Here is a 27,118-nt window from a genome sequence, read left to right on the forward strand (position 1 = left end):
TTATCTCTCTGCCAGGATGCTACAAAAGGGAATTGGGTGTCGCTCAGGTGTGGATTTGAGAACAGTGCAGGAAGGTCACAGTGACAGCTCAGAGCCCCTGTGCCACCAACCACATCCCCACACCAACAAACAGAGGGTTTGCAGGCAACTTGACTTTAAAAAGCACATTTTAGTATAAATACTATATTTATTAAATATCTTTACAATTTATTTAAATGTATTTACAGAACTATTCCTGCATAAGTTATACCTCAGACATGAAATTCACATAATTGCCTCTTAGGTAAGCATAGATGATAGTCTCATTTTAACAGCAACAAAAAAGCATCCTCAGATACAGACTCAGATTTGCTTCATTGTTTCAGCTATCTTTGTCAGAAACTACTGCATACAGTCAGGTTCTCCACACAGCAGCTGCTTTTCCCCTGGAGAAAGGATGTCCCTTACCAAGAGACAGACATTCCACCACTAAATCCTCCCATCCTTGCCAGACCTTCACCTCTCCCTTCTCCTCCACTCACTTGTCTGGTCCCAAATCTGGTTTTTGGTTTGGTTTTGTTTTCAGCCCGACCTTCTCCCGAAACCCAGAAAAGGACATTTAGGACTGTATGTCGCAGCTCTCCCAAAGATAGCCAGGAAAATAGCAAGGAACCACAGAGCTTTTCCAATTCTGTCTCACCCCAATCCTTACTGCTGCTGCAGCAATCCCAGGTTCCTGGGGGACAAAGCTCCTCCTGCTCCTCCAGATTGCTGCTCCCAACCCAGCAGCTCCCAAAACAAACCACAGCCCTCTGCAGCAGCTCCAAGCCAGCCCGTGCTCCGCTCGCTTCCAAGTCAGGAACACCTTCCTTGTACATTCCTCTCGTGAACATTCCCACTAACCTAAAACCCTAGCAAGTGTTACTGCTTCATGCATCGCTGGGAATTATTTTGATAGGATGGGCCCTGTCATTTCCTTCTCCAAAAATCTGTTGTGCGCAGACAGCGTAAGTTCATAGGAAAAAATCAGGTTTGATATGTTCAGAGTGCACGTCTTAAAAAAAACCCAAAACAATCAAGCATGTGATAAAAATATCAATTCTTTATAATACAGTATTGCTTTATAAACAGATGGAAAAGCTAAAAGCTTTACTGGTCTTTGGTGTGCCCGGTGAGGGAAAAACTCATGATTTGTAAATCAAAACCCAAATTTGTTCTTTATTAAAAAAAAAAAACCAACAAGTCATGGTGTGATATGAGGCAAACGGCTTTGTGGATACAGACAGGGAGTGCACCCGGCCCCGGAGGAGTGGGAATTCCAGAGCCTGGTGTCCCTCTGACCCTCACACATCCCCAGGGAAAGGTCTGGAAAGCCGGGAAGGGGGAATTCAAGGGCTGGGGACTGTGCTGAGAGCAGGCCAGGGAACAGCCCGGGGCCACGGGGGCATCGCCTGAAAGGAAGGGCAAAGGGAAAGAAGAATTGATCAAATCTGCTCTAATCCAGAAGCGTGCGAGTAAATACTGGATAAAATGTAAAGACACCCAGAGTCGGGAGAGAAAAGCCTCTCCCAAACAAGAAACAAAGCCCTGTTCTGCATGTGAATACATTCCTCCAAGACAGCCAGAGACAGCTTGTTCAGGTTAAAAACAACAAGGACTGACAGGTTGTGCAAAGTTCTCCACCACTCACTGTTCGTGTGTCGCAAAACTAATTAATTTTTCTTCATTAATATAATCCTCCCCATACCCTCACCAAAATCCTATTTTGGTCAAGTTAGGGTAGTTAAGGCATTTTGACAAGTAATTACAAGGTGATTTAAAGTAGATATCTAACATTATGCCAATTGAGGAATAGCAGATAAATTACTGAAGAGCTCCCAAATTAATCACTTATTATAAATGAAATGCCTGTTACAAGCATGATGCATTGAAATATAGTAAAATGACATGTACATGGTACATGTTAAATGACCTTAAATAAAAGCTTGACATAGTTACGCAAATATACAGTACAAGTCCACAAAAATTCTTTAAACAAGTTGAGGTAACCTCAAACTTAAACAGTTTTAATACAATAAACCAGGTAGTAAAAATCTCCTCTTGAGAGCAGGTAAGATTCCTTACTGACCAAGTTTAACTGCACTCACCTAAACAGCAACATTACCCGACTTTTTATATATAAAAACATGGCTTTAATTTATTTCTACATACTTCTCTACCAGCAAAAAAGTTAATGAAAAACTGACCAAAAATATATATATCTTTACAGCTCTCAGCTTTCATATGAGCCTCAGGAAAGGAAAAGGAAAGCTGGCTGGAAGAGGGGGGACAAACGTGAGCTACTGCCATCGAAAAGGAAATGTCATATTGCAAAGTGGCTGTTAGATAACTGTAAACATCATTAAGGATCATTGAAACCCCTAAACTTTAGTAAAAATGAAATGTTAAGTTTTGCTGATTATTCATTAAGTTTCCATTTTCGTACTCGCTGCTGCTGCTGCAGCAGAAGCAAAGAGGTGCCTGTTTGAGTCAGAAAGGATCAACTGGACTTAAACTGGTGCAGCATATCCTGTTCTACAAGCAAGAGTAGCAATTATTAACACAAATTATGTTTTATCAACGACAGAATTATCTACCCAAAGTGAAGATGCTCGGAGTTGAGGATGAGCTGTTCTTTGTGCAACCTCCCACCGTAGCATTTACCATCATCCCACGCTGAGATGGGTTCAAATGCTGAAAGACCTCAACTGTGGCCAGCTCGGCTGTTTGAGACTGAGCTAGAATTTTTGTTTTAAAAATAAAATAATAATTATCCACAGCCAAAACATCCAGAACCAGGCCCATTATGGACGAATGATCTGCAGAACTTTTAAGATCACAGTTAAGCACCTGAAATCACAAAACACATTTGCATCCATATAACTTGAACTAGGTTTGTTTGAAATCTCGTACTAGAAAAGGCTCCTAAGGCTGACACCATGGATGGCAAGAGCAGAATGTTTACAGCAGTTATAAATCTCCTGAAAACTGGAGCTCAGAAACACGAAACCTCGGCTATCACTGGAACAAGACTATGCTTTATGGAACTGGGTCTGTAACATACCCTCAACAACAGCGAACGTTCCTAGTAAATAGAGTAATATGCCCTCGTGCAGAGGTGTTACCTATTGATCTAGTTTGAAAGATGATCAACCAATTCTACTCCTCGGAAAGTCACATCTCCAACGCTGTGGGATGGATCCTCCCCCGTTCCGGACAAGGACTAAGCTCTCAAAGACAAGCTCCAAGCCTTGAGCTTCTTCATCTCTTGCTGGCAGACCAAGACCAGTGGACTACGAGTGGTTCTTAGCAAGGGCCTCAGCTGCATCTCGGGCCAGGCTGTGGGCTCAGGGCTGCTGCCTGGAGCAGCTGGGAAGGAAGGAACAATCCTGCCAGCAGGAAACCGGCCGGGGGCCCGGGGAGCTCGGGACAGCGCCAGGACCTCAGTCTGTGTACTCTGCTACGATGGAAAGAAGGACGGTGATGTCGTCTGGTTTCCCCCCTGCAATGGAAGCAAAAACCCACTTATTTCATCAGACCACAGATCTGTGACATTCCCCACAGAAAGCTCTTTTAGAAGTGGTTTAAGTGTGCAAACTCTGGTTTGTGTAGACATGAACTCTGCCTCCCCCAGCTCCTTTCCAAAACGAGGGGAGCAGTGGCATTTAACACAGTACAAAAACAATCTTCTTTTAAGCTCCAGTGAGATCAAACTATGAAAAGGAGGTCAGAACCTTGAACACGGTTGGTAGCTGGCAGAGCACAAAGCCTGTTTTCTAGCAGACTCTTTAATAAATGCACAAAACACCTGACACTGCTTTGTTACATGTAAACTGCCATGAAATTAGATCTCCTCAGGAATTTCCACTGTAAATCAAACACCTTTTTAGCATCTTCTCCAGCACTGTATTGCCTCAGGTTTTCCAAAAAGCTACTTAACATTTTTAATAGTTATTTTTCAATCCTCAACAGTCACAGCAACACACTCAAATCCTAGAGAAATGGCCCAGAAGAGAGATTTTGTTATGTGGGAAGTCAAACCAATCCCTTGGATTCCAGAGATCTGCAGCTTCACTGTTGAGTGACTGAGCCTGGAGCAACACAGAGCCCAAGTGTGAGAGCTGCTGTCTCTACCTGAGAAAAGGTGCTTAAGGTTCTTGCAAAAAATCCTGCTCTTCTGACACAGAGATGAGAACATCTTTACTGGTAGAATTGTATTTATTTATTTAAAAGTAAAAAATTATTAAAAGAAAGGTGTTTGCTCAGGCTCTGAGCTCTGCCAGGTGTTTTGCCAACACCTTTCTGAAGAACAGAAGAAGAACCAACAGAGATGGGAATGCCAATAATACAAGGGTGGCAAATTCCAACTAAAACACAAATCTCAAAACTACCAAAGAGTGGGCAGAACCTCAGCTGAAACACAGCAATAAGAGATCTTGAAAAAAAAGCAAACCAAACCCCAAACAAAAAGCTACCCTCACACAACACCACCCACACACCCGAATCCAAGCAACAAGTCAAGTACAGGAGTACTGGAGAACTCGTATCAGGCAGGATTCCTGGGGCAGGAATGCAGAGATTAGATTAAAAATAAAACAATCAGGGCACTGTGTTCTCCATGCTCCAGCTGCTTCCCCACAGGAGCTTGGTGCTCTCCTGCCAACCACATTTCCTACTGTTCTGTTTTCCTATTGGATTTTGGAACAACAGAACCTCACTTTGCTAAAGATCTCTCCAAGACAGCAGCAGTGGGAGGAGAGGGAGGAAAAGCTCTTACCTCTGACATTCAATCCGTTGTCACAGGCAAACTGTGCAAAGGGTGACATGTATGTGGGGTCATAGGCCAGCTCGTGGGCTTGCTCAGCAATGCTCCGTGCAGTCTGCTGGATACTCTCGTAGTTGGAGTTCTAAATTCATGAGAAAAAAAGTTTATTCTTATTCAGATGTCCACAGAAGTTGTGCTGATCCACGGCAGGTTTAGAGATCTCTCACTGCCAGGGCTCACTCTCAGGTCAGGGCATTAATTATCACCTTCCCTTGCAAACAGAGCTCTCCCCATCCTTTAGGCTTTGTAAATTGGGTTACAGCTGTGGATCTCCACAAGGGAAGGCCAGACCTCAACTCCCTACCAGCAGCTCAAGACTTGGGTTTGGAAGATTTCCAGAATTTAGAAACTTAGAAGAATAACACTCAAAATAGACTAAACCATGTCACCTAAAGGGAACAGGGCATTTGGCAGCTGTCCCTGAAGGGCACCCTGCAAGGCCCTTCTTCCCTCCCTCCCATGCAGGCTCTGTGAAGTATTTGTTTTATCTTGAGTGCAAGTCTTGCACCTCTGACCCTCTCACACTTGGGGAGAAGAGGCACTTTTAAGTCAGATGAGGAAAAAAATGCACTGAGAGGACACACACCTTCTCCAGGCTGCATTTTAAGGACATTTTTTCCCCCTGTTTCAGCAATTCTGCTGCTTTACTCCCAGGCTTTTCTCACTCAAGCCAACATGACAGACAAGTGCTGCTCTTTTTGTCTGTAACCATTTTTAAATGCCTTGTCATTTCAAGAGCCTTCCCCGCAGGTTTGGGAATTAGCAGGCATTTATGTGATTAACTTTTGGCTGAACCTCTCGGGGAACTCCAGTGCCTTTCCCAAACACGCCAAAAGGTGGAGCTCAGCTTTCTTCCACAAGGGAATTCCAGCTCCAGTGGTCAGCAAGGACAGCCTTACTCTGTGCACAGACAAGGCTGTGAGGTGGCTGCAGCCCCAGGGACACCACAGTGACCTCTGGAGCTGCAGGATAAGGAGGCCAAATTCTCTTAAAACCACACTGTAATTCTCTTATTTGCATTTCACAGCAAAATAGTTTCCCCAAGGACTTTATACATATTGATATCTCCTTAAGTATACTTTCCTTTCTGTAAGTAAATAGCCTGGAGCCAAATGTTTCACAGCCAAATTAAAATATTTTAATGTATTCTTACTATTTAAAATGAACATTTGTGGTCACTAATGTGCAAAAGTTGCCAAGAATTCTTTTTTTACAGAACATTGAAGATTTTCAAGTGTGTGACAATTCAGACAGTCCATACCATGACAGAATTAGTGGTTTATAAACATTCAGAGAAGCTGAAAATTATTTTAAGTGTAAGCTCACCCTGAAGTAACCCAGGAGAGGATTCTCTATTTCCCTGTGTATCATCTCCAACCTGCAGGTGCAGAATGTGAGCAGCTGGCCAAGGGCAGTGCCTGCTATTGAATATCTCCCCTTCCCTTCCCCCTCTCCCTCCCTCACCAGTTACTGACATGAAACCAGCTGCTCCTTGGGAAATTTATGCCCAACCTTCTGGGTTCAGCCTGGCTGCAGATCCAAGAGAAAGCCCTCTGGGGTCAATGTCCCTTGCCCTGCTCATATGGGGTATTATCTGAAAAGCCTTTCAATGATGCAGCACTTTGTGGTATGGTTTTTATATAAAACACAAAGGTTTCAGGCATTAAAGGTAGTAACTCTAAAGGTTTAGCCAGCACAAAAGATGGGAAAGATTGAGGATACACACACTCACCTTCAGCTTTTTCAACTCCTGCAGGATCATGTAGTCAGGCATGTTGTCAAACAGTCCGTCTGTGGCCGTCAGGATGATGTCCCCAAGCTGGACATCGAAGGACGTGCTGTCAGCAGCCTCAGGGCTGGGGAGGGGACAGAGGTTAAAGGAGTCCAGCCCTCACAAAGACACCTAACAACCTCAAACAGCACATCCACAGCTTCTGCATTCACTGCCTGTTGGGGGTTTTTTGCAAGAGAAAGAAATAATGGCTCACCGTGGAGCTTTAGCAGGAAAAGCTCCACCACAGGCACTGTGACTGCAAACAGGTCCTGTTCCAGCTCCTGCACCAAGGATTTGCAGTTAAAATTCCCACATGAACCATCCTGCAAACTAAGCTGCTTCAGGAGTGTGTCTCCATGGAAACCATTAAGCGGAATGGCAGCTCAGGGCTCCCTTCTGCTCATCTTAAAGATGTGAGAGAGCGATATTTGAAAGGACAATTCATAATGGGCCTGGCCCAAACACTTCAGGATTTTGAATCACTTTCTAAATTCAAAGGAATATGAAAGATGTCTGGAAATCACTACCAGGAGACCACAGCCTGTTGGAATGCTTGTGTGTAATACATTACACAACACCAGGAGGAGAAAACACCCAGTTTGGGCATGAATACTCCTGCAAAATCTGATTCTCAGAAGCAACATAACAAACCTTTTGTTTTTAAAGACTCTTCAGGGATCTGCAAAAAGGAGAAATTGCTGCAGCCCAGGCTGCTGGGCTCTGCCAAAACACAGAGGAGCTGCTCTGCTCAACTGATGTGTACCTTCAGGAAGGCTGATGGAGTTAAGCTTGCCTGCCTATGCCCATATATAGGCAAATTCATCACTGAACTGGGACAACAAATAAAAAAGGACAGGAGAAGCGTTTCGACAAGGAGCATGAGTACTAATTAACGTCAGGAACAGTGCAGGAACCAGCCAGAAAGCTGTAATCATGATTCAGAGCTGAAGTGTGGGAGCACATTTATCTTGTGCTTTCCTTATTATGGGATGACTCAGATTACTTGGCTTCCCTGACTTCCACTGGACATTATCAATTATCCTCTGCATTTTGTTTTTATTGTCTTCCTACAGATGACAAAGAATGTCAGAAAAACGAAGATTTTTACAGCTCTGGAATTTCAAACCATTAATTAATTTTAGTCTAACAAAGAGCTTGGAGTATTGAAGGGTTCTAATTTCTACCCTGGCTTCCTCTCAGCAGTTGCAGGATGGAGAAATAAAACCACACACACGAAAGGTCAGGCGTTTCAACAGCTTAACCAACACTTTCAAAAAGAGCTATTTTGGATTAAAGTCTCGACCTTTACTGCATCAGCCCTGATATTGCATAAAATCATTTAGGTTGGAAAGGACTCAAGCTCATTGAGTCCAAAATTTCAGCTGCCTACTGCATTCCCTGTATTCCATGGGCACTCTTTGAAGATCCTGTTACCACCTCCCCACATTCAGATGAGGGATATCACTTTAATCAGTGAGACATTTTTGAGAGCTGCCTTTTAACACATATTTGAAAGCTGTTTATTTTTGAATTTATTTCGTATTACTGGTGAGACTTCACAAAGTCAGGATGGATCAGCCTGACATTCCTAGGGGAAGACACAAGAACAAGCCTGCCTTTGAAACAACTCATTTCTGTGAACAGATTGTCCTTTCCTCATACTCTCATTCCCAGCTTGGTGTTCCGCCAAACAGTTTTTTTGCTGGTTTTGGTCAAATACAATATGCTGCTGGAAACAGCAAGTTGGAAACACAAGTTACAGTCACATGTCCCTGTGCTCTATTCTTCAAGCACTTGCAACCTCAGTGCCAAAATATCTAAATTAGCTACTCCAAACAGTCCCAAGGGAGCACAGACAGGGATTGGAACCAAAGCTGCTTCTAAGTCCAACCACTTGTCCACACACAGCTATAGTGGGTGATATCTTCCCATGGATCAGAACATGCCCATGGCTATGGGAATATGCCACCATAAACAGCCCAATAAATTCAGACTGTGCAAGAGGTACAAAGTTAAGTACAAGGTGAGAAATGTTCCCATTACTTGAAGAGGGAGGGTGGCAGACACAGGACCTGTCTGGACACGTGTTTAAAACCTGTGTGAGGAAGAGCCTCACAGCAGCAAAACTGCAACTTTTTGGAAACTGGTCACACACACTGATTAAAAATTACGGTTCCTCTCCCCCTTACCTGTCACTTAAGACAACTCCTTCTGCTTCTGGTGGAGCTATTGACAGTTGGAAGGGAGTGTTGAAGTAATGCTGCTGCTCATCGGATCGATGGACGACTTCTCCACCTCTGACTACCAAAAATCCAGAGTCTCCCAAGTTGGCTGTATGTAAACGATGACTTGATCTGTCCAGGACTACTATACAAGCTGTGCTGCTCCCTGAAAACAGAGTGACTGTGGTCAGCCTTACAGAAACTGATTTGATCAATAATTCAATTATTCAAACATTTATCAGAGTTTAAAGTCAGGAGAAATGGAAATACTCAACAATGCTGGAATTAATATAAAATAAAACTAATAAAATGCTAGAAATCTTTGCAATACAAACGATGATTTTTGTGTACAATTTACTCTTCCTGCTTTGATTTTGGTAAACACATTATGCTGACAAATACCTGTTTTGTTTGGCTTTATTTACAGTTTTCCATCCTAACATATGTCAGCACATTCTGCTATAGGACTGGATTTACAGAACTCACATAAAATACTGAAATTCCGAAATCATGGAGATAATAGAATTCTAGCAGCATCCATACAATGCTAGGAGCTCTCCACACAGTTTCACTCATCAGCTGTAAATAAACCACACCAAGTAAAGAACTGTTTGCAATGAAGTATTAGGTCCTGCTGCATTTCTCTGCTCAGAACATGAAATGCTTTTTCTCCCAGCCTGGCTCTGCAGAGCTTGCTTCAGGTTTAAAAAATAATAATCCTGTCACATCTTCAGGATACCAACTCCATGAGCTTAAGGAAAACATGTTTCAGAGACAAATAGTATTCCAAATTAAAGTAATAGCAGAAACATGATGTCAACTGTGCTTGGAACTATCCCAGCCATGCTTGAGGGCACTGAGGAATTCTCCATTCATTCACTGGGAAGGAGCCACCAACTGTGCTTGGTTGCAAGCCACAAAAATGCTGTATTGCAAAGAAACCCAAAGTCCTTCACAGCAAACAGCAATCGCGCAATTCTGCAAACAGGACAGGACAGCACAGCCACTGAAAGACCTTTCATCTCCAAGAGAGTGAAACACAGCTACAGCATTTCTTCTTGACTTCTGCCCCTTATCACCACCTTGTGAATGGTCTTCATCTTCTACCCTAATGGTCTTCCAGCAGGATTTTCCATGCACAGGTCCATGCTGGACAGACCACAAGCTTGCAGGGAGCAAAGCTTAGGATCAGGCTTGCTAGTGCAGAAGTCCAGCTGGCTCCAGGCATTGCCTGTTCCAGATATTTCCCTTTCTAATACAGAGAGTTCCCTGCAATGCACTTGCCCTGAATTTGTTCTCTAGTGAACACACAGGACCTTCTCCATCCTCCATGAATGTGAAGTCAAAGCAGTAACTCTGGAAAAATTTCTCATTTTTTATGTGACAGTGTCCAAAGTTATACAACATAACAGTCAATAAATAAATGGCACAGTTTCCTACTATTTCAGTTTTATTTTATAAAATTTGCTGGATTCAATCCTGGTGAACCAAGCATCCAGGCTTAAAGCACAACAGCAAGGAAAAGTTATTGCCTAATGAATCCTCCTTAATGAAGTCTTCTCCCTTCACTTTATTTCAAATAAACTCTAAATGCTCATTGCCGTGGTAATTCCAGGGGTTTACTCCTCCTTCTAAAAATACTGTTCTCAGTTAAAGGAGAAACACCAAGGATCATTAGTTTCAAATTCTAGCTCTATTAGCAGAGTGTAACCAGGAGGCCATGTGTGGAATGCAGATCTTGTGACTCAGCACACGCTGCTTTTCAGCACTGCAAAGGTCAAGCCCAGCAGAGCTGCTCCGTCTCCAAAGGCGCAGGGAGAACTCTCGCCAGTGCCCCACTTTGTAGCTCACTTACAGCTACATCTGCTTTGCACAAATAAGCACCATTCAACACACCAAATCCTAATGTAATTACTGACCACTGCTATTTTCGTGACACTTAAGGTCACTCCTGAGGTTCCAACCTATTCTTTAGGCGTATAATGCGAGAACATCTGTTCCCAGCTCAGCAGACAAGTTAAATTTAGCTCACACAGCACTGCTCTGGCACAGGAGCTTAAGGTCAGGTGAGCTGTGTGCATTTTGTGCAGGGCAAACATTTTCTTGGTGCAGAAAAGGTCTCATGTCCTTTAGAGAAGTGTCCCCGTGGTAGAGCTGTCAGCTGAGGCCAAATGTCACCTCTCTATCTGCTCCCAAACCCCAGGCAGCTGAATGCCCTGTGTCCCATCAAGGCTGACACAGAATATGTGAAGCATCTACTTCAGTTGGCTTTCAGAAAGATCTGTAATTAATCTCCTCACAAAGATTTATAAAAATAATACTACCAGAGGTCGTATGATATGAACTACTCAAGTCAACCAAGTGGGGTTTGAGTCCACTGGACATAAAAGGCAACGGGAGCAGAGTAAGGCCAGGAATGAGCAGAACTGCATCCAATTATCCTCAGAAAATATTTTTCCTTGCATAGCTGGAGCAGAAAGCCACAACCAGCCATGAAGAGTTTTCAGCAGAGAACAGTTATTTATACATACAAAATACAGAGTGAGCACATGTGCACAGCGTGTTCTGCTGCAGAACTCGCTCTGCAAACTCTGGTGAATTCACCCTTCCTACAGAAAGGCTGTTAGCTTTTTATTTTATACATAAATACACATCAGTACTCCCCACATTACTAAATTAAACAATTTTTTAAACATACGAGAGAAAATAAGGATGCCACCAAGGCAACTACATTTCTATGTTTTCGGTTAATTAAGAGAAGTTAACTGCCTGCTAATTTGCTACAGACAATGACAACAGATTCAAGCACCCTTCAGTAAGTCCATGTGTAGGTGACATATAACCCAGACTGAACTGACATATTTCTGGTGTCTTACCAAGCAAAGGTACTTTGTTCTGCAGCAGCTCACAATAGCCTGCGGTGAGAATTCCAACAGGATTGCTTGGAACAAACCGTCCTTCTTTTACTAAACGTTCACACGTTCGCATGAGAGTCCCTGAGAACTGAGAAGGGTCAACCCCGTAGTCTCTCCAGCCACCTACACCATCTGCCACCCCTGCAAGGAAACACAAAACCAGAGTTACATGGACAGAAATGGTTTTCAAAACAAGGGGTTTAATTATTTACATCATTTACGATATTTAGTAAGTAAAAGGTAGGACATGGCACCTGCTTGAAAAACATTTTTGTTTAACAAACAAATTTTGGAGTATTTTAAAGATAATTTCTGGTATCAGCTCCCAGACAAATCTCCAAATAGAATGTGAATTGCTGAAAAGAAGGTAAAAGTCTAATGCTGAGCATGAGGAGGCTGACTCCACTAGAGAACAAATAATGGGATGTTTGGGGGGAAGATAAGGATTCAATCCCATTAACCTCTCATCAGTCCATTAAAAGGGAAGAGGTTTTATTAATTTTATAAGTGAAGGTCAACATTTTAACTAGTACAGAAATGACAAAGAAGGTCTTCCCTGCTATTCAGCAGCACAGTTTTTTTTTCCTCAAGCCACCTGCTCATTTGAAGGACAATGATTTCTATTTGGTATTCTCAATTTCTGTAGGAAATAAACCTCCATTTTACAAGTGTTTTCCAAAATCCATGTGACCAACAAAATGCTGGGACCTACCCCCTTTCAAGGAGAGTTTGTTGCTTACAGCTTCAGCCAAGCAAAAGAATGAAAACTGACTATGATCCAGACAATTTTCAGTTATTCAAAATAACCTGGATATCACAAAATTATTTGGCAATATATGTATATTTGGCAATTTTGCCAAAACCTGGGAAGCTTTAAGCAGCTGCAGGGGAAAACAGTGACTGTGGTGATGGAAAGGGGATGGTCAGAGGGAGGTGAGCAGTAGCCACATATTCTGCTGGTCATTTGACCCAAGAACTTTGAACTTCCTCCAATTGCCTAAATTATAAAAGCAAAATACTGCTGAAGGTATTATTTGAGATTACAATGTTACTATGTGGAAATTTTTCCAAAAATCTTTTTGATCCTCAGCACGGGACCAACCATTTCAAGCACAGACTTCCAAAACAAACAAAAGCTGAAATACGTTCGTGATAAAAGCATAAAAAGTGAATTTCAGAGCTCAGATTGTGCTGAAGGACAGTCTCCTCAGGAAAAAAACCACTCTTATAAAAGGCATGAAAATGTGAGTGAGAAGATAAAACTCAATTTCCTCATCTCCAAATGCCCTTCACATGGGACATGGTCTGAAACTGAGACGGAAGGTTTAGAGCCGACCTTGGTGTGAACTATAATCTGACAGGAGGTTATAGCCAGATTCTGAACAGCCTATCAACATTAATCAGATTTCTCCCTAAAATAGTGCACAACCTTTTAGACACCTGCTTTGTCCCTCTGCTTTCTCAGAAGAATGTTAGAGGAATGCAGATCCCTGCATTCACCTCTTTGAGCAGTCCCTGGGAAGAAGTTCATGCAAAAACACCCAGCATTCTCAGAAATGCCTTTTCTGGATTCTTCAAGAACAGCTTAATCCTCTCTCTACAGGTCTCACAACCTCAGGTTAATGCTGGATTAACCCTATGCTTTCTGCTGCCACACAGACAAGTCTAGAACAAGAGATCATAAAGGAAAAGCTCTAGATCCAGACTGTGAAACAGAAACTCAGCTTCAGGTCACATGATGGTGCTTTATGTGAAGTTACCAGATAATTTTTTTCCCTTCCCTTTAAGATGAACATTGTCCAGATGTATTTCTGCACTGCTTCACCTACAACAGGGTTAATGGAATGAAAAGATGATGTTTGACAAATGCTGCCCAAAGCTCTTGGCTCCCAAGGTGGTTACAAAGAAAGCTCAGCAGAAGTTACAGAGTTCCCTGAAGCAATCCAGAAAACCCTTTTACATCAGTCTTAGGAAACACTGAAACATAAACACTGCAGCTTTAGCACAGAGTACCACAAAGCTACCACAGCAAGCACCTGAGAAGGTCAATTATCAAAACCTATTGACCTTTTAAAGGAAAAATGAGAGTATGCCATCTGACTTCCTTTGTTCATTTCTTACTCCAGGCAGGAAATGTGAAACCATAATCATGGCACAACCCTTCATACTCTACCCTGAGCCATGGAATGGCTTTGTCTGTCTGCCTTCCTGTCTGCTTTTTGCAAGCTATAAACAGTCTTAAGTAGGTTCTGCCAGTGCCTTCCAAAGCAATCACCCTCTGGACATGCACCAGCAGCTCCTCTGGCTTTGCTTGGTGCCACACTTGAGAGAAAAAACTGATTGCATATCACCAGGAAGCTCTGCTGTCTCCTGGCTCCATCCTGTAACCAAAGCCAATGGCATCATTGCAGGAGGCCCCAGAGGCTGCTTTCAGTGACACCTCCACAACCCCTCATCAGCTACCAACACTATTTCTTGGCCTTGCCACAAATGGAAAAGATTTGGGGCCAAGACCTTTAACCATCCCGTCCTACTTTCAATATGGTTTTAAAATAAATCCAGCATATTCACATTCTACTATTGCTTTAAACTGAACAGTTTCACGTGGGAGAGGAATATGTGGTTTTGAAACAGTTTGACTAAACTGCTACTGAAATAGATGAAATGCAAATGAGAATAAAGTTTAAGAAAACTTTGTGGTATTTGATATGCAGCAAACAAGGAGCAAAACTATTTCAAACTCCAGAAGTAGCAAAAACTAAAAACTCAGCTTTGATTAATACTGGGTTTTTCCTCTGACATCAAAAGAAAATTCAAAGGTATTGCTATTGGCAGGATCACTTCCATGGAATAATGCCAAGCTCTATTTATATATATATTACCTTTGCTTTCATCCAAGAAAAGAAAAGGTATATATTCAAAATAATTAGCTTTTCAACAAGGTTTTCTTTAAGCCACAAACCATTGTCTTCCAGTATTCACCATGTTACAAATCAGGAATCACAGGACATTTATGACAAACTGCATGGCTTAGAATTGCTGAAATTGAACTGTACACAAACCCTGGGGTATTTTTTCATTCAAGCCATTCAGTAAACAAGAAAATTTTGTAGAAAGAACATTTCAGTGGCTATTCCCTGTTCAAGTCCAGGCAGAAATTACACAAACATCCACGTGACAGTGCAATGCCTGCAGCCAGATGAACCACCACTGTAAATAAAGCAATTGAAAATTTCACAATAAATTACTTCAAAAGAATAAATATTTCTCAAGTATTTAACTATATTACAGAGACCTCTCAGAATCTGACAGCTAACACTCCACTACATTGCCTTGTGCTGGAAAATACACAAATATGCCTGCCAGATAAAATACTTGCTGCATGTGTCAGTCCAAAAATTGACTTTTTCCAACTCCTCAAAATTCAGAGTACCGAAATCTCTTGTAGAGAAACACCTGTCAGGAAGTTACAAGACAAAGCACAAGTGACTGATGCTGCACACTGAAACAGAGCCAGGGAAGATACTGGCAGTGAAACTTGTTTAAGCTGATTTCAAAATGCCAAAAGCACCTGGGATAAGATACCAGCTGAAATGCAAATGTGAAGTTGTTTTGCCTGCCAGCACATGAGTTCCCTGCAGAAGCCCAGGGAAAACCAGCCAGTGCTGAAAGCAGCAATATCTGCTTTTCACCACTCACTTGTGTGAGTGAGATGCAGGTGTTCTGCCTGGTTCAGAGCAAATATAAACTAAACAGCCTGAAAGTTCATAACAAACCTGTGATACTGATCAAACTGTGTTTAATATAAATAGTGTTAGGAGGGGCAGTTCTGGTGAGCTGGCAGATTAACCTGTCCACAGTCAGAGTTCAAAAGTACCACCCTGGCCCAAAAATCTCAAGAGCTGAATACTTTGAAATATTGCATCAGCCAAGAATAAAAATCACGCTCAGAAGCACCAGGCAGGCACAAGTGTGTCAGCAGGAACTGCTTTTGCATGCAACCACAATTAACTTTCTAAGGCACTCCACACACATCCTACTGAACTTTCAATTTCTTGAGATTCTTACCTGAAATAGCAATGAATCACTGGTAAAAGAACATCAAAAGGATGTATTTATAACTGAATTTTGCATCAAATATGAAGGCTAAAATGGTAAAAAAGTGCAGTGAGCTGCACAAGTTTGAAATATAGCACCTAGTATTTGTCAACATATCAGAACTGAGATAAACTGATAAGACTGCTTGTCTTATCAGTGGTAGGATAAATCACACACCTAGACAGGTTCTCCATCTAAAGCAAGTCCAATGCTCAAAGCCAGCACTGACCCTCAGCAGCTTCCCTGGATCTGTTAGAGCCAAAGGGTGTCTTATCCCCTCCCCAAGGTTTTGACAAAGAAATAACCCAGTTAAATACAAATCCCTGAAAGCAGATTGTGTTCGACTGCTAACAAGTTACAAAGGAAAAAGTTACTTATTCACACTGTTACAGTAAAACTTAAACTACCCTTGCATGAAACAGAAAGGTTCTGGAAGAGTAACTGGCTAAGTGACAACAAGGAGCAAAGAGGCAAAGTGAGCAATGATCTTGAACAACCAGCTGAAGGAGAAGCACAGAACTGGAAACATTCATTTTACTACATTTACTAAATTATGCATCCTCCCAGAAGAAAGCAACAGCTCCTTATATCTATTTCTCCCCTGGTCTAAAGCACACTTGTTCCTGAAGCAGATTTTTACCAGATGGATCTCTTCATTATTTTATTGAAGCCTGAGAAATCTCTCTGTGGATTTTGGGAGCTCCAGGAGAACACTAAACTATAATTTATTTCTGCAGGCTTTATAAAAAATTCCCTAGTTACAACTATGCAATTTCTCAAGGTGTTCAGCGACTGCAGAACTGATGAGAAAGGACAGGTACTGGGGACAAACACTGAAATAAATCCCTGCCAGCCTGACCCATCTCAGGCTCAGTATTCACAGCATGGATGAACCAGAGCAAAGTGCAGGAGATTTTTCCAACACTTCCTATGACAAGGGTATGATTAACCCTCAGCTCCTGCACTGCAGATTTGCTTATTTCCCTCTGATCTCTGACAAATCTGCTTTTCCTTCAGGCCAAGATCTTTGTATCAATGGAAAATTGGCTGCTACCAATGGGCATCAATAGCATTTACAGTTAAAATTAGTGTTCAACTGGAAATTCTGATCTGAATACTTCTGTGCAATGTCCTTGCACAAACCGTGGGAAAGAAGAATAACCAGATGTAAGTTTTATTCTCAGAGGTTACATTCTGCTCTCAGAGGTTACAGTGCTGCTCCAGAGCAGCTCTGATGACAAGAAAGTCAACCAGTGTGACAGTTAATAGGGTAGTTCTCAATCTGCAGTTTCCCTGCTAATGCCAGCACTCATGCTCCTGCGTTGAACAGAAAATTTCCTGCAGTCTGTTACAAACTAAGACATGTGCACAGCTCTGCAAATCTCTGATCACTGCCTCTCAGAGGCCCTGAGCTCTCCAGTACAGTAGGTGAAAGGCTACTCTGAGGGAGGCGGGCAATTCTCACCTCCTTTAGTGTGATGAGTTGTGATAAGGCAGCAATCTCTTTAATAGGTATGATACCAAATAAACCACTTAACATAGTCCTCTATAACCTTCAGGCATCCAAGTAACAATCCCTTCCTCCTCCAAGCTGCCAGAACAACCTTGACATTTCATCTACATATCCTTTTAGGTGTTGTAGTTTACTCTTCCTGATGACAGTGACACTAACAATATTCCAGAGACTTTGTCACTCTGCAGTTTTACCTACCTCCTGTGCAGGCTGCTGACAAACTTAGTTTTTAAACCAAGTGCAACTCCTTTCACTTCAGAATGGCTGCCCAGCAGTGCCCAGACACCCCACCCTACACCCCCCAAAAAAAATTAAAAATCAAGATTTGCAGCAAATAGAACAATTGTCAAATTTTAACTCTGCAGTGAACAAACAGTTTCCTGCTGCCAGATAGTTTTTCCTAACTCCTGGGGGACAGAAATAGTTTGGAAGAGTCAAGTCACACTGGCTACACCCAAACTTGTACCCAGCACAGACATTGTATAAGTGATGCTGTCACGGGATGCGCCATTGGCTGCTGCAATGTTTCAATAATGAGTCACACTACAGCTTGGAAAATCCATAAAAAACTAGCAAAGACATCAGGAGCCTGATAAGGCAGGAATAAGCAAGAAAAGGCAGATCCCAAAATTAAGGAAAAAAACAATCACCAGCATGTTACATCTCAAAATTTCTAGCAGTGAAAACACTGGATTTGATGTTTACTTTTGGCAAAATAGCAAAATGGTTATAAAACTGTTTAAGTTAATTTAAAAAATTTGGCTTGTTCCACACATAGTAAAAATTCTGCTCGTATGCTAATGAGAAAAACCAGAGGTGTCAGTTCCTGAACAGTTTTGGTTTTCAGCTTTGAAAAAAACCAGTATTTCTGTCCTCAAAAGTTCCAAAGGCATCAGACATGAAACAGTACAGAACATCTCCCAAATCTCTGTGAGAGATCTCAATATCCTGAGGATCTGAACACCCAAGACACCAATGGTGAATGAACAGAAAAGTACATCGTGGTACAAGCAGCAGCAGAAAGGAAACACAGGCCTGAATTGCAAAGCTCTGGAGATTAACATTAGCAGTAAAGCCATTTCCTTTTCTCAGGGAGATCCCTAAGGAAACACTCTCATTCTGAGCTGGTTTCTCCCTGTGCTCAAAACGGGAAGAAAACATGCAAATTTGACAGGTATGTTCCAGACAAAAGCAAAAATGAGACAAAACCCTCAAGGATTCAAGGACACCACTAACAGGCCTTATCAAGCCTGGAACAACTATGGGAAGACTGGAAATAACCTGAATCTTCATGAGCTTTCTGCTGATCTTACCATGAAAGGATAAAGTTCAGACTAGAAGACACTGTTAAACATCCAGCCTTTGAACTATACAGTACACATACAACAAAAGAAGTGTTTAGCATTTTGATTCTGCTATAAACATGCTGCCAAGCCATCTCTTGTTTGACCTAAGAAAATGAATCCCCAAGCACTCATGCCAAACGGCTGGGAGTAGTTCTTTCATTGCTCCACCACACCCAACCCATCCCACACAGGCAGGCTTTCCATACACTGGTTCTAGAAAACACTGGCACAGAGGAATTTTAAATTAATTATCTGGCCTGGCTTTGTCACTGATGACTACTCACTCCAAGTGATACACTTGAAATTTACTGTGTCAAGTGTTCACTTTGGCTCAAACCACGTGAGCCTCTTCTCTAAATGTCAAAAAATGAAGTTTGAAACCCAACAGTGCAGCTCGGGCAGTTTTGTTGAAGTGCAGAGTTAGGTACTGAGACAGTACAAAATCTATGAGGATCTTAAAAAAAATCATTAAGGAACCTCAGATTTGTGATGGGAATAAGAGGAATTGAGGGAAAGAAAACATCGGTGGTGCTGAAACTATCTTCAGCAGTGCAAAAGGGCTGGTTGAGAGAGTAGATGATCCCAGCAGCAGCCACTGGGAGAAAACTACTACATTTGTGAACTTAAAGGCTATAGATGAAGAAAAAGTATCAGGTTAGAAGCATCAAAACCCACCTGAACATTACTGTTTTTGCAGAAAATACAGAGATTTGGGGTTTTCAGTATGTATATTATAAAAGCAACAAAGAACTAACGTAACAACAGCTTTACGGGGAAAAAAAAAGAACCCAACCCAACCAACAGTTTTTGACCTAAATGATTTTCTTCTTGGTACTTAAGACATCCTGGTCTGCTGCCGTCTTTACTGTCCTTAAGTGGACATACAACTCTGTTTGTTTCCAAGTTGCCATGAAAATTAATGCAAAGACCAACTTAGAAACGCAACTCTCTGTTGATTCCAGCAGGAACACAAGACAAGCTGTAGGTCCACATACAGAAATTACCAAATATGGCCAAAACCTCCTAAACATCATCAAAAGGGGCTAAATCTACACCTTCCCCATACAAAGAGCCCACTTCTTAGTACAGGAGATTCTGTATTTCTCTTAAGGGCAAACACCAATTGCTCAGTTATTTATCACTCCTGGCCTAGCATGAACTTTAAAGGCAGCCAGGGTTAGTCACATGCTGAAGGAAGGGTGTCCAACACCTAAATCTAATCCAAAAAAGTTTATCTGGAAGAGGCACCACAGAGAAGCTGGAGAGCGTCTCAAATGCACTGACCAACCTTCCACATCCTGATAGCTGTGGCATCACTCTTACAGTAACAGCTCCCTTGAGAATGACCAGCAATAACTGTTACCTAGCACCAACTTACAGCTTCCTGAAGAAAATGTCTCGGCTCTGTTAAATGGCAACCAAGTTACAATGACAGCGCCGAACTGAAGAACCACCAACCACTTCCACAGCATGAGATAGCACAGAGCAACCCCGCCGGTTTAAAATAAACAAATACAAAAAGCCCCATGCAGACAGGCAGAGAGGAGGAAGTTTTTTTGAAGAGTCAAAGTTTTGGTGAAAATTTGATTCTGGCAGTTACATCACAACTAAGTTGTGCAGAGTGTCAGTCAGCCAAATGCAACCTTGAGTACACAGGAGAAAGGTCAAGCACTGTCAAAAGCAATGCTGCCCATAGACTGAAGATTCCATTGATTACCCATAATTGTTCACTACTTCTAAAATCTGAGCCCTTCAGATTCATTTCACCCGTGACTGCAAACCAGAGAGCGCAATCAGGCCAGAACAAACAACGAAACTGAAGTTTGACATTTGATTCCAGCCTCAATGTCACTTTGCCTTTCATTTGACAAGGACATTGCACGCACTAAAATCAGGAAGTGCCTGTTCCAGTAACCTCTCCTGTAGAAATGCAGTACTTATACATGGGGATCGGTCAGGTTTTAAAGGAAGACAGAAGGTGATATGCACCGGGAGCTGTTTCTCTTGAGTTTTGGAGCCACTGGGCCTTACAGGTGAACCGCCCAGGCTGGGCCCGGACAGCCAGCACACACAACCCCCCGTGCCAAAGGCAGGCAGAGCTGCAGCAAATAGCACGAGAGCTTCCTTGGGAAGCTAAAACAGCGAACTCACGGTGACAATGACAAGCAGAACCAAGCCCTTTGTCTGCGACCGGAGGTTGAGGCGCTCGCCATGCGCAGCTCCGGGAAGCAGCGAGGGAGGGATGGGATCACACAGCCAGGCTGCAGCCACCTCAGCCCCCGGCCCGGCCACTTACCCAGCACATCCGCGGTGCGGTGCCGCGCCACGAAACAGGCGTCATCCCCGTAGCACATGCCTTTCTTGAGGATGCCCTTGCGGAAATCTTTGCCGAAGCCACAGCTGGCCGTCACCAGGCTGTAGTCGCGGGAGTCCGTCTGCGAGAGGCCGCCCAGGACCGCCCGCGCCACCAGCCTGCCGTAGGAGAGCACCGAGAACATGGCGTGGGGCGCCCAGCAGCCGAGCGCCAGGAACGCGGGGAGCCACCGGCGCAGCCGCCTCCTGCCCGCCGAGCGCCAGCCGCAGGGCGCCAGCCTTCCTTCCCCTGCCCGCCGGCCCGCGCCGCCGCCGCTCAGAGCCCTGCCCGCCGCCGATCCTCGTCCCTCCGGCCGCGGCTCGCCCGCCCTCGCTGCCCCTCACGGCCCGCGCGCTGCCCCTCGCGCTGCCCCTCACGGCCGGGCTCGCCGGCAGCGCCCCCGCCTTCCTTCCGCGCCGCCAACACCACCACCCCCCCCGAAGGGGGGCTGTGCCACCTCCCCGCTGCCCGCGGAGCTCTCGGGGCTCTCTCCGGGCTCGCTCCCCGCCGCCCGCCGTGCCCGGTCAGAGCCGCCCGCGCCGCCCCCGCGCCCCGCCGCCCGCCGCCGCCGCCATCTTCGCCGCGCGTGCTGAGGTGAGGCCCCGGCGCTGGGCGGGGCGCGAGGTCGGCCCCGCCTCCCCATGCCGGCGCGCGTGCTCGGCGGCGGAGCGCGGCCGCCCCCCATTGGCTGCGCGCCCCGCCTCATTTGCATGTTGCGGACAATAACAGCGGGCGGCTCCCGGCAGCCCCCGCGGTGCCGAGCGGGCTCTCGGCCCGCCCCGCGCAGCCCCCGCCGCGCCGCGCCGCCTTTTGCCCGCAATTAGCGCAATTAACGTTCTCCGCACCGGGCAGAGCGCGGCTGCGCCTAACCCACATACTTGCCCTCCACGCCCCGCGCGTCTCGCGTGCTCCGAATAACTCGCGGGGACTCGCTGCCCGCCGGTGCGTCGTGCCTGCTGAGGACGGTTATGTGAGTCACGCCGCGCAAAAATGTGGTGGTTTTTTTTCCAAGGATGACTCGCCCTGTTCTCCCCGGCGCGGAGCGGCTGGGGACAGAGCCAGCGCGTGAGAGGCTCCTGTGCAAATCCATGGGAGCGCTGGCAGTTAATCCATTTTGGTGAAGGAACGTGAAATGCCAAACAAAACCCTCACGAGAAGGGCGTGTTGTGCAGACATCACTCAAACCTCATTAAAACCACGTTAATTGCAGTTGAGCCTGACACAAAGCTCTCAGTTGGATAACTTCAATACCAACTTCAAGGCATCAATGGTATTGAGACCCACAATGTTCAAAAAGACCCAATTCCTCATTTTCCTCAGCTCAGTTTTCCATGCTGCTCGTGGGTGTGCAAAACATGGCTTTGTCCCCTTGGAAATTCCCAGCAGGTAGCCCTGCAAATTGATTTAATTCCTCTGGGTACACACGTTAAGAGGCTGCTGCCACTTACATAACCCGGGACACGTAAATAACAAACAATAGAGGTGTAAATACAGCAGAGGCTGAAGTGAAACCTTCCCCCCGAGCTGCCTGCAGTGAAAGGAAGAGCTCTGTGCCACACTCCACTGAGCCAGCTCACGGGAATGCTGCTGAAGCACCCTCATCATCACACAGAATTTTGCTCCCCATGTACCTTGACAGAGACAATATTCCCCCCCTTGCACTGCTAAAGGCTTAAGCAATGTGTGAGAATTATCCAGCTAAGGCTGAAATTGGATCCAAACTTATTAAAAAATTAATCCTCCTGGTAGAACAGGGAGAAAGAGAGTGAACACGAGGCAGCCCAGGCCCAGTTTGGTGGATTAGGGAATGGCTGCAGAGCCGAATGTGCCAATATGCTGGAGATAAGGCAGTGCTGCTGCCAGGGCCTGGCAGGGTGTGAGAGCAGACAAACAAGGTAGCTCATCTCAGTGCCTCACACCCTCCGTGACTTTATCAGGAAAGGGAAGCACATATTTGCAAAGTGTCCCCCACAGAATCATTCTTGCCCTTCCCTCAGCCTCATTCTTCCTCCTTCTTGTCCAGGTCGTTTCTGGTTCAAGTCCAGCCTGGCCTAACCCCTTTTTCTGTCCTGCTGCCTGCAGTGCCCTGAGGCAGCTCAGGTTGGTGCAAGGTGATCTGTCCTGCACTACCTGGCTGTGCTGCTCAGCTTGTGATCCCCCACAGCTAAAGCTGAGCTCTCCATGCCTCAACCCCGAGTTTCCCAGAGCTGGATGGGTGCTCTCTGTGCCAGTTTGCCCAGCAGCCATGGCTCACAGGCTGAGGAACAGCATGAGCTCAGGGCTGACAAACTCATTTGGCAGAGCACAACTGTGTTTCCATAAAAGCTCCCAAGCCAAGACATACCGTGAGCTGTTCACTCTTCCATCCTTGAAAATCTTTGAAACAGGCTCCCTGGGGAAGTGGTGCAGTCACCATCCCTTCAAGTGTTCAAAAAACGAGTGGATGGGGCACTTTGTGACACAGTTTTGTGGGCATGGGGGTAATCAGTCAAAGGTTGGACTTCATCTTGAAAGTCTTTCCCAATCTTAATGATTCCGTGATTCTGCCCCAGGTCACCCACCCAAGTCTGTCCAGACAGCCAGACAACCTCATAATTTACATGGTAATTAGTCAACTTTGATGAACTCTGTCACTCCTGCACGAGGACGCTGTGCCCAGATGAAAAACTGCTCCTGCTTTTCAATCAAAGGATCTCTGGGCTCCTGTGAGACAAGAACCCAACAATTTTTAATAAAATACTTCAGAACTGGTTTTCCCCACTGTTCAGTGTCAGTCTGGATAGTTCTCTCTGTAAATCCCTCCCAGCCCATGCCCTGCTGCCTCACTCAGTGTTATTCTTGTACCCTGAGGGTCGATATCCTGCCAAGTGATATTTGTTTAAAATTCCCCAATGCACAAATTTGGCACAAAAACTGGGGCAAAGGGCATCCCCCTGGTTACTGCAGCTGGGTGGAATCTTCCCACCTCAAAGTCCAAGATCTATTTACATCAGCTCGCTTAAGCTGCAAAAACAGAATGAACTCTTCCTGCTAGGCTTGCTCAGACCAATAAATGCACTGGGGAGTGTGAAGCAGAAGTGCTGCACAATGTAATCAACTGCTGAAGGCACAAGCAGGTTTTCAGCTTGTTTTAAAACTGATTCACTTGTAGCTGACGTCAATCCTCCCTCCCAAGTATCTTAGCCCTGAGATTGGAGTGTGATAAATATTACCTGTAATGCCATCTGCTGTACAGACTACCCTGGCTCCTCACTATTTATTTAAGGGCTAATGTTGTGCTAGACCAGAATGCAGTTTATATCAGCCTGGTTTGACTTTGTTTGGGCTCTAATTCCCAATGCCTGTCCAGTTGGACTTTTAAAGTGATCTGTCATAGGGCAAAACCAACGTTAGCCTGGAAAAGATGAAGTTCAAGACAGCACAGTTGAAGTAAACAGAAAACTGCTGTGAGCTGCAGAGTCAGAAGATCATCAACAAGAAGCACAGAGGGGTTTGGAGGGGAACTCAAAGATCATCTCATTCCACTCCCTGCCAAGGGCAGAACACCTTCCACTATCCCAGTGCTCCAAGCCCCACCCAACCTGGCCATGGACACTTCCAGGGATGGCTTAATTAGCTTCTCTAATGCTTAAATGCACATCAAAATCTTGCTGCTTAAACCATAATCAAAATAGCACTAGAGTAAATCCCTGAACATGTTTCTTATATAAACAGGAATCTACTGCATCTCAAACTGCTTGGATTTTCATTTTATAGGACCTCCCACATAAGGATCACAGTGCCCTTTTTAATTATTAATTGACTGATGTTGACAGGATAAATTAAAATCTCTCTGATGGAGAACAAGCATTATTTATTGATGTCCTGATCTTATCCTACACACTTGGAGTTGTTCTTTGGAACCTGTTTCAGAAGTGCAGCACCAGGGTGGGTTTTGTGGTGGGGGATTTTCCAAATGGTTTTTCTTATACATGGCTTTTATCTTGCCTTTCTCTGCATGACAAAGGTTGTTTTTTTCCTATTACAGCAAATATTGGAAAAGGGTTTAGGTGAACTGTTGCTGTGAGTGAAGCCCTAACACCTCTGAGTGAAAAAAAAGTCATGAGCAAACCAGATTAATTCCATCCTACTGTGCTTTTGAACAGTTGCCCACTTCTATTCCATTTCAATGGTAGATGCAGTAAGAATTAATACCTCTTTATTCATCCAGCTCCTGCCCACATTCATCCAGGGTGCAATCTGTGCTTTCAGATTTCAGCAAGGCTTGGTTTTCATCCTGAAGTCTGGTCCCCTGTGCACCACCAGCTCTGCCAAGTAATTCTGCATGCAAGAAGAATGTATTAAATTCTGTTTTCCCGTGTGCATTTTCAACAGCCCTTCTTTACTGATTTTAAAGGCATCAGAAACATGTAAACTAACAAGTAGGGGTGTTTTAATATTAATTATCTCATGGTACTGCAGTGGAACAAGAACACAGATCACAACCAGTGATGATAAATAAACCAAGCACCACTCTCCCTCCAAGCCTGCAACATAAATTCCAAGTTTCCAACTTTGCAGGACTTGCAGGGAGGAGAAACATCTCCATCCTTGTTAACTGACCACTACTGAGTCAAGGTAGCTGAAGGGACTGTCAGGTCCTAAATCAGCTTCATCCAGATGGAGTTTGTATCTCAGCCACATGTTCCAACTGTCCTTCCTGCAGGATTGCCTCCCTTTTTGTTCCTCAGCTGTGCAAAAGTGAAAGAGTTCTAAAGATTCCCAGGACTTCCTCCAAACACAGACACAGATTCTCCCCACTCCTGGTGCAGCCTCAGTGATAAGCAAAAAGTCCTGTGGTGCCATTTTTACAGCTCCTTTTTGAACTGGAAGTGTTTGGAGTGATTGTTAACTCTTCAAGCCTGAAAAAAAGTAACAAATCCAACACCTGTAAGGGCATTTTGGCCACCTTGTTGGGAGGAAATGCATGGAGGCTTCCAGTTGAATCCAAATAATCTCAGGAACAGCAAAGAAACAGACTGAATTCATCAGTTTTTCACCCCCATCACTCCTGTGATGTGGACACTGTGCAAAGGGAGGGCACTGTGGAATAATTTCATTTTCAAGGGAAGCAATAAGGTCCCCTGTCAGTCAATGAAGATCACCAACTTCATGAGTTTTAATTTTAAAAATTAATTTCTTGTTTGGAACTGAAGTGTGGATGTGACATCGGTAAGGTAACCCTAAGGAATAATGATCACTTAGTCACTCTCTAGCCCAGTTTTTCCAAATTAGTATAAAAATAGAATCTAGATTGCATCTTTTCGTGTATTCTGCACATTGAAAGATTACTAACAAGATTAATGAATATGCTGAGCATTGAGGACCCACAGCATCTTCAAAAGGAGACACTTGAACCCTTCAAAAAGTTGCAAAAGTACGTGAAATCCAAAATTTTCTATCTCACAAGGGGCAATTCCCCAATTTTATTTTTACGTGTGACCTTCCAGTAGCTCTTCTCCCAAACCACCTACGTGGATTACACTCGGATCACCACACCTGAAACCCTTTCCCGTGGCCCTGAGGGAGCACCGAGCCCTCACCACCCCCGGCCTGGGCTCTTCCTGAGGGCGCTGGGTGCCACAAGCGCGGCCATACCCAGCCAGAACCCTGCGCGTGGCCTCTCCCCGCGGGTCCCCGCGCTGGGGGGCGATGCTGGAGCCCGGGGGGCGATGCTGGAGCCGGAGGGCGGCTGAAAAAGCCGCAGCAGCCCCAAGCCCATCGCCTCCCCTCATGGTGCCACCATGTTCCCCGGGCGCCGCCCTTCCCCTCCGCCTCGTCAACTCTCGCGAGAATCAGGACAACCCTTCCCCTCCGCCCCGCCAACTCTCGCGAGAGGCAGGACTACATTTCCCGTGATGCCCCGCCCGCCATGGCAACGCGTCGTTGCTAAGGGCGGACGCCATGGCGGCGGACCCGGGGCCCGGGGTTTTGTTCGTCCTCATCCTCCACCTCCTCCTCCTCCTTCCGCCGCGGCCGCTCCGGGCAGCAGAGCCGGACGCGGAGCCTGCGGAC

General features: G+C 44.7%; 1 protein-coding gene across 1 annotated transcript; it reads right to left on the bottom strand.

Moving 5' to 3' along the window:
• Positions 1–167: 167 nt before the first annotated feature.
• PPTC7 (protein phosphatase targeting COQ7) lies at positions 168–21,626 on the bottom strand. Its single transcript, XM_085075539.1, has 6 exons — positions 21,008–21,626; positions 11,716–11,895; positions 8,807–9,005; positions 6,576–6,699; positions 4,796–4,925; positions 168–3,520 (listed from the first exon to the last, which is right to left on the bottom strand). The coding sequence occupies exons 1-6, from the start codon at positions 21,207–21,209 to the stop codon at positions 3,462–3,464; spliced, it is 894 nt and encodes a 297-aa protein (XP_084931665.1). The 5' UTR covers positions 21,210–21,626; the 3' UTR covers positions 168–3,461.
• Positions 21,627–27,118: the final 5,492 nt, after the last annotated feature.

The sequence above is a fragment of the Lichenostomus cassidix genome, chromosome 15, assembly GCF_008360975.1.
Source record: "Lichenostomus cassidix isolate B80296 chromosome 15, HeHo_3.0, whole genome shotgun sequence".
NCBI classification, from domain to species: domain Eukaryota; kingdom Metazoa; phylum Chordata; class Aves; order Passeriformes; family Meliphagidae; genus Lichenostomus; species Lichenostomus cassidix.

Excerpts from the sequence above, each read along its gene's own strand:
- PPTC7 (XM_085075539.1), bottom strand. The coding sequence starts at position 21,209 with ATGTTCTCGGTGCTCTCCTACGGCAGGCTGGTGGCGCGGGCGGTCCTG. Across the intron at positions 11,896-21,007 it reads CCGCACCGCGGATGTGCTGG|GGGTGGCAGATGGTGTAGGT; the intron begins GTAAGTGGCCGG and ends GTTTCCTTGCAG. Across the intron at positions 9,006-11,715 it reads GAACAAAGTACCTTTGCTTG|GGAGCAGCACAGCTTGTATA; the intron begins GTAAGACACCAG and ends CTCTGTTTTCAG.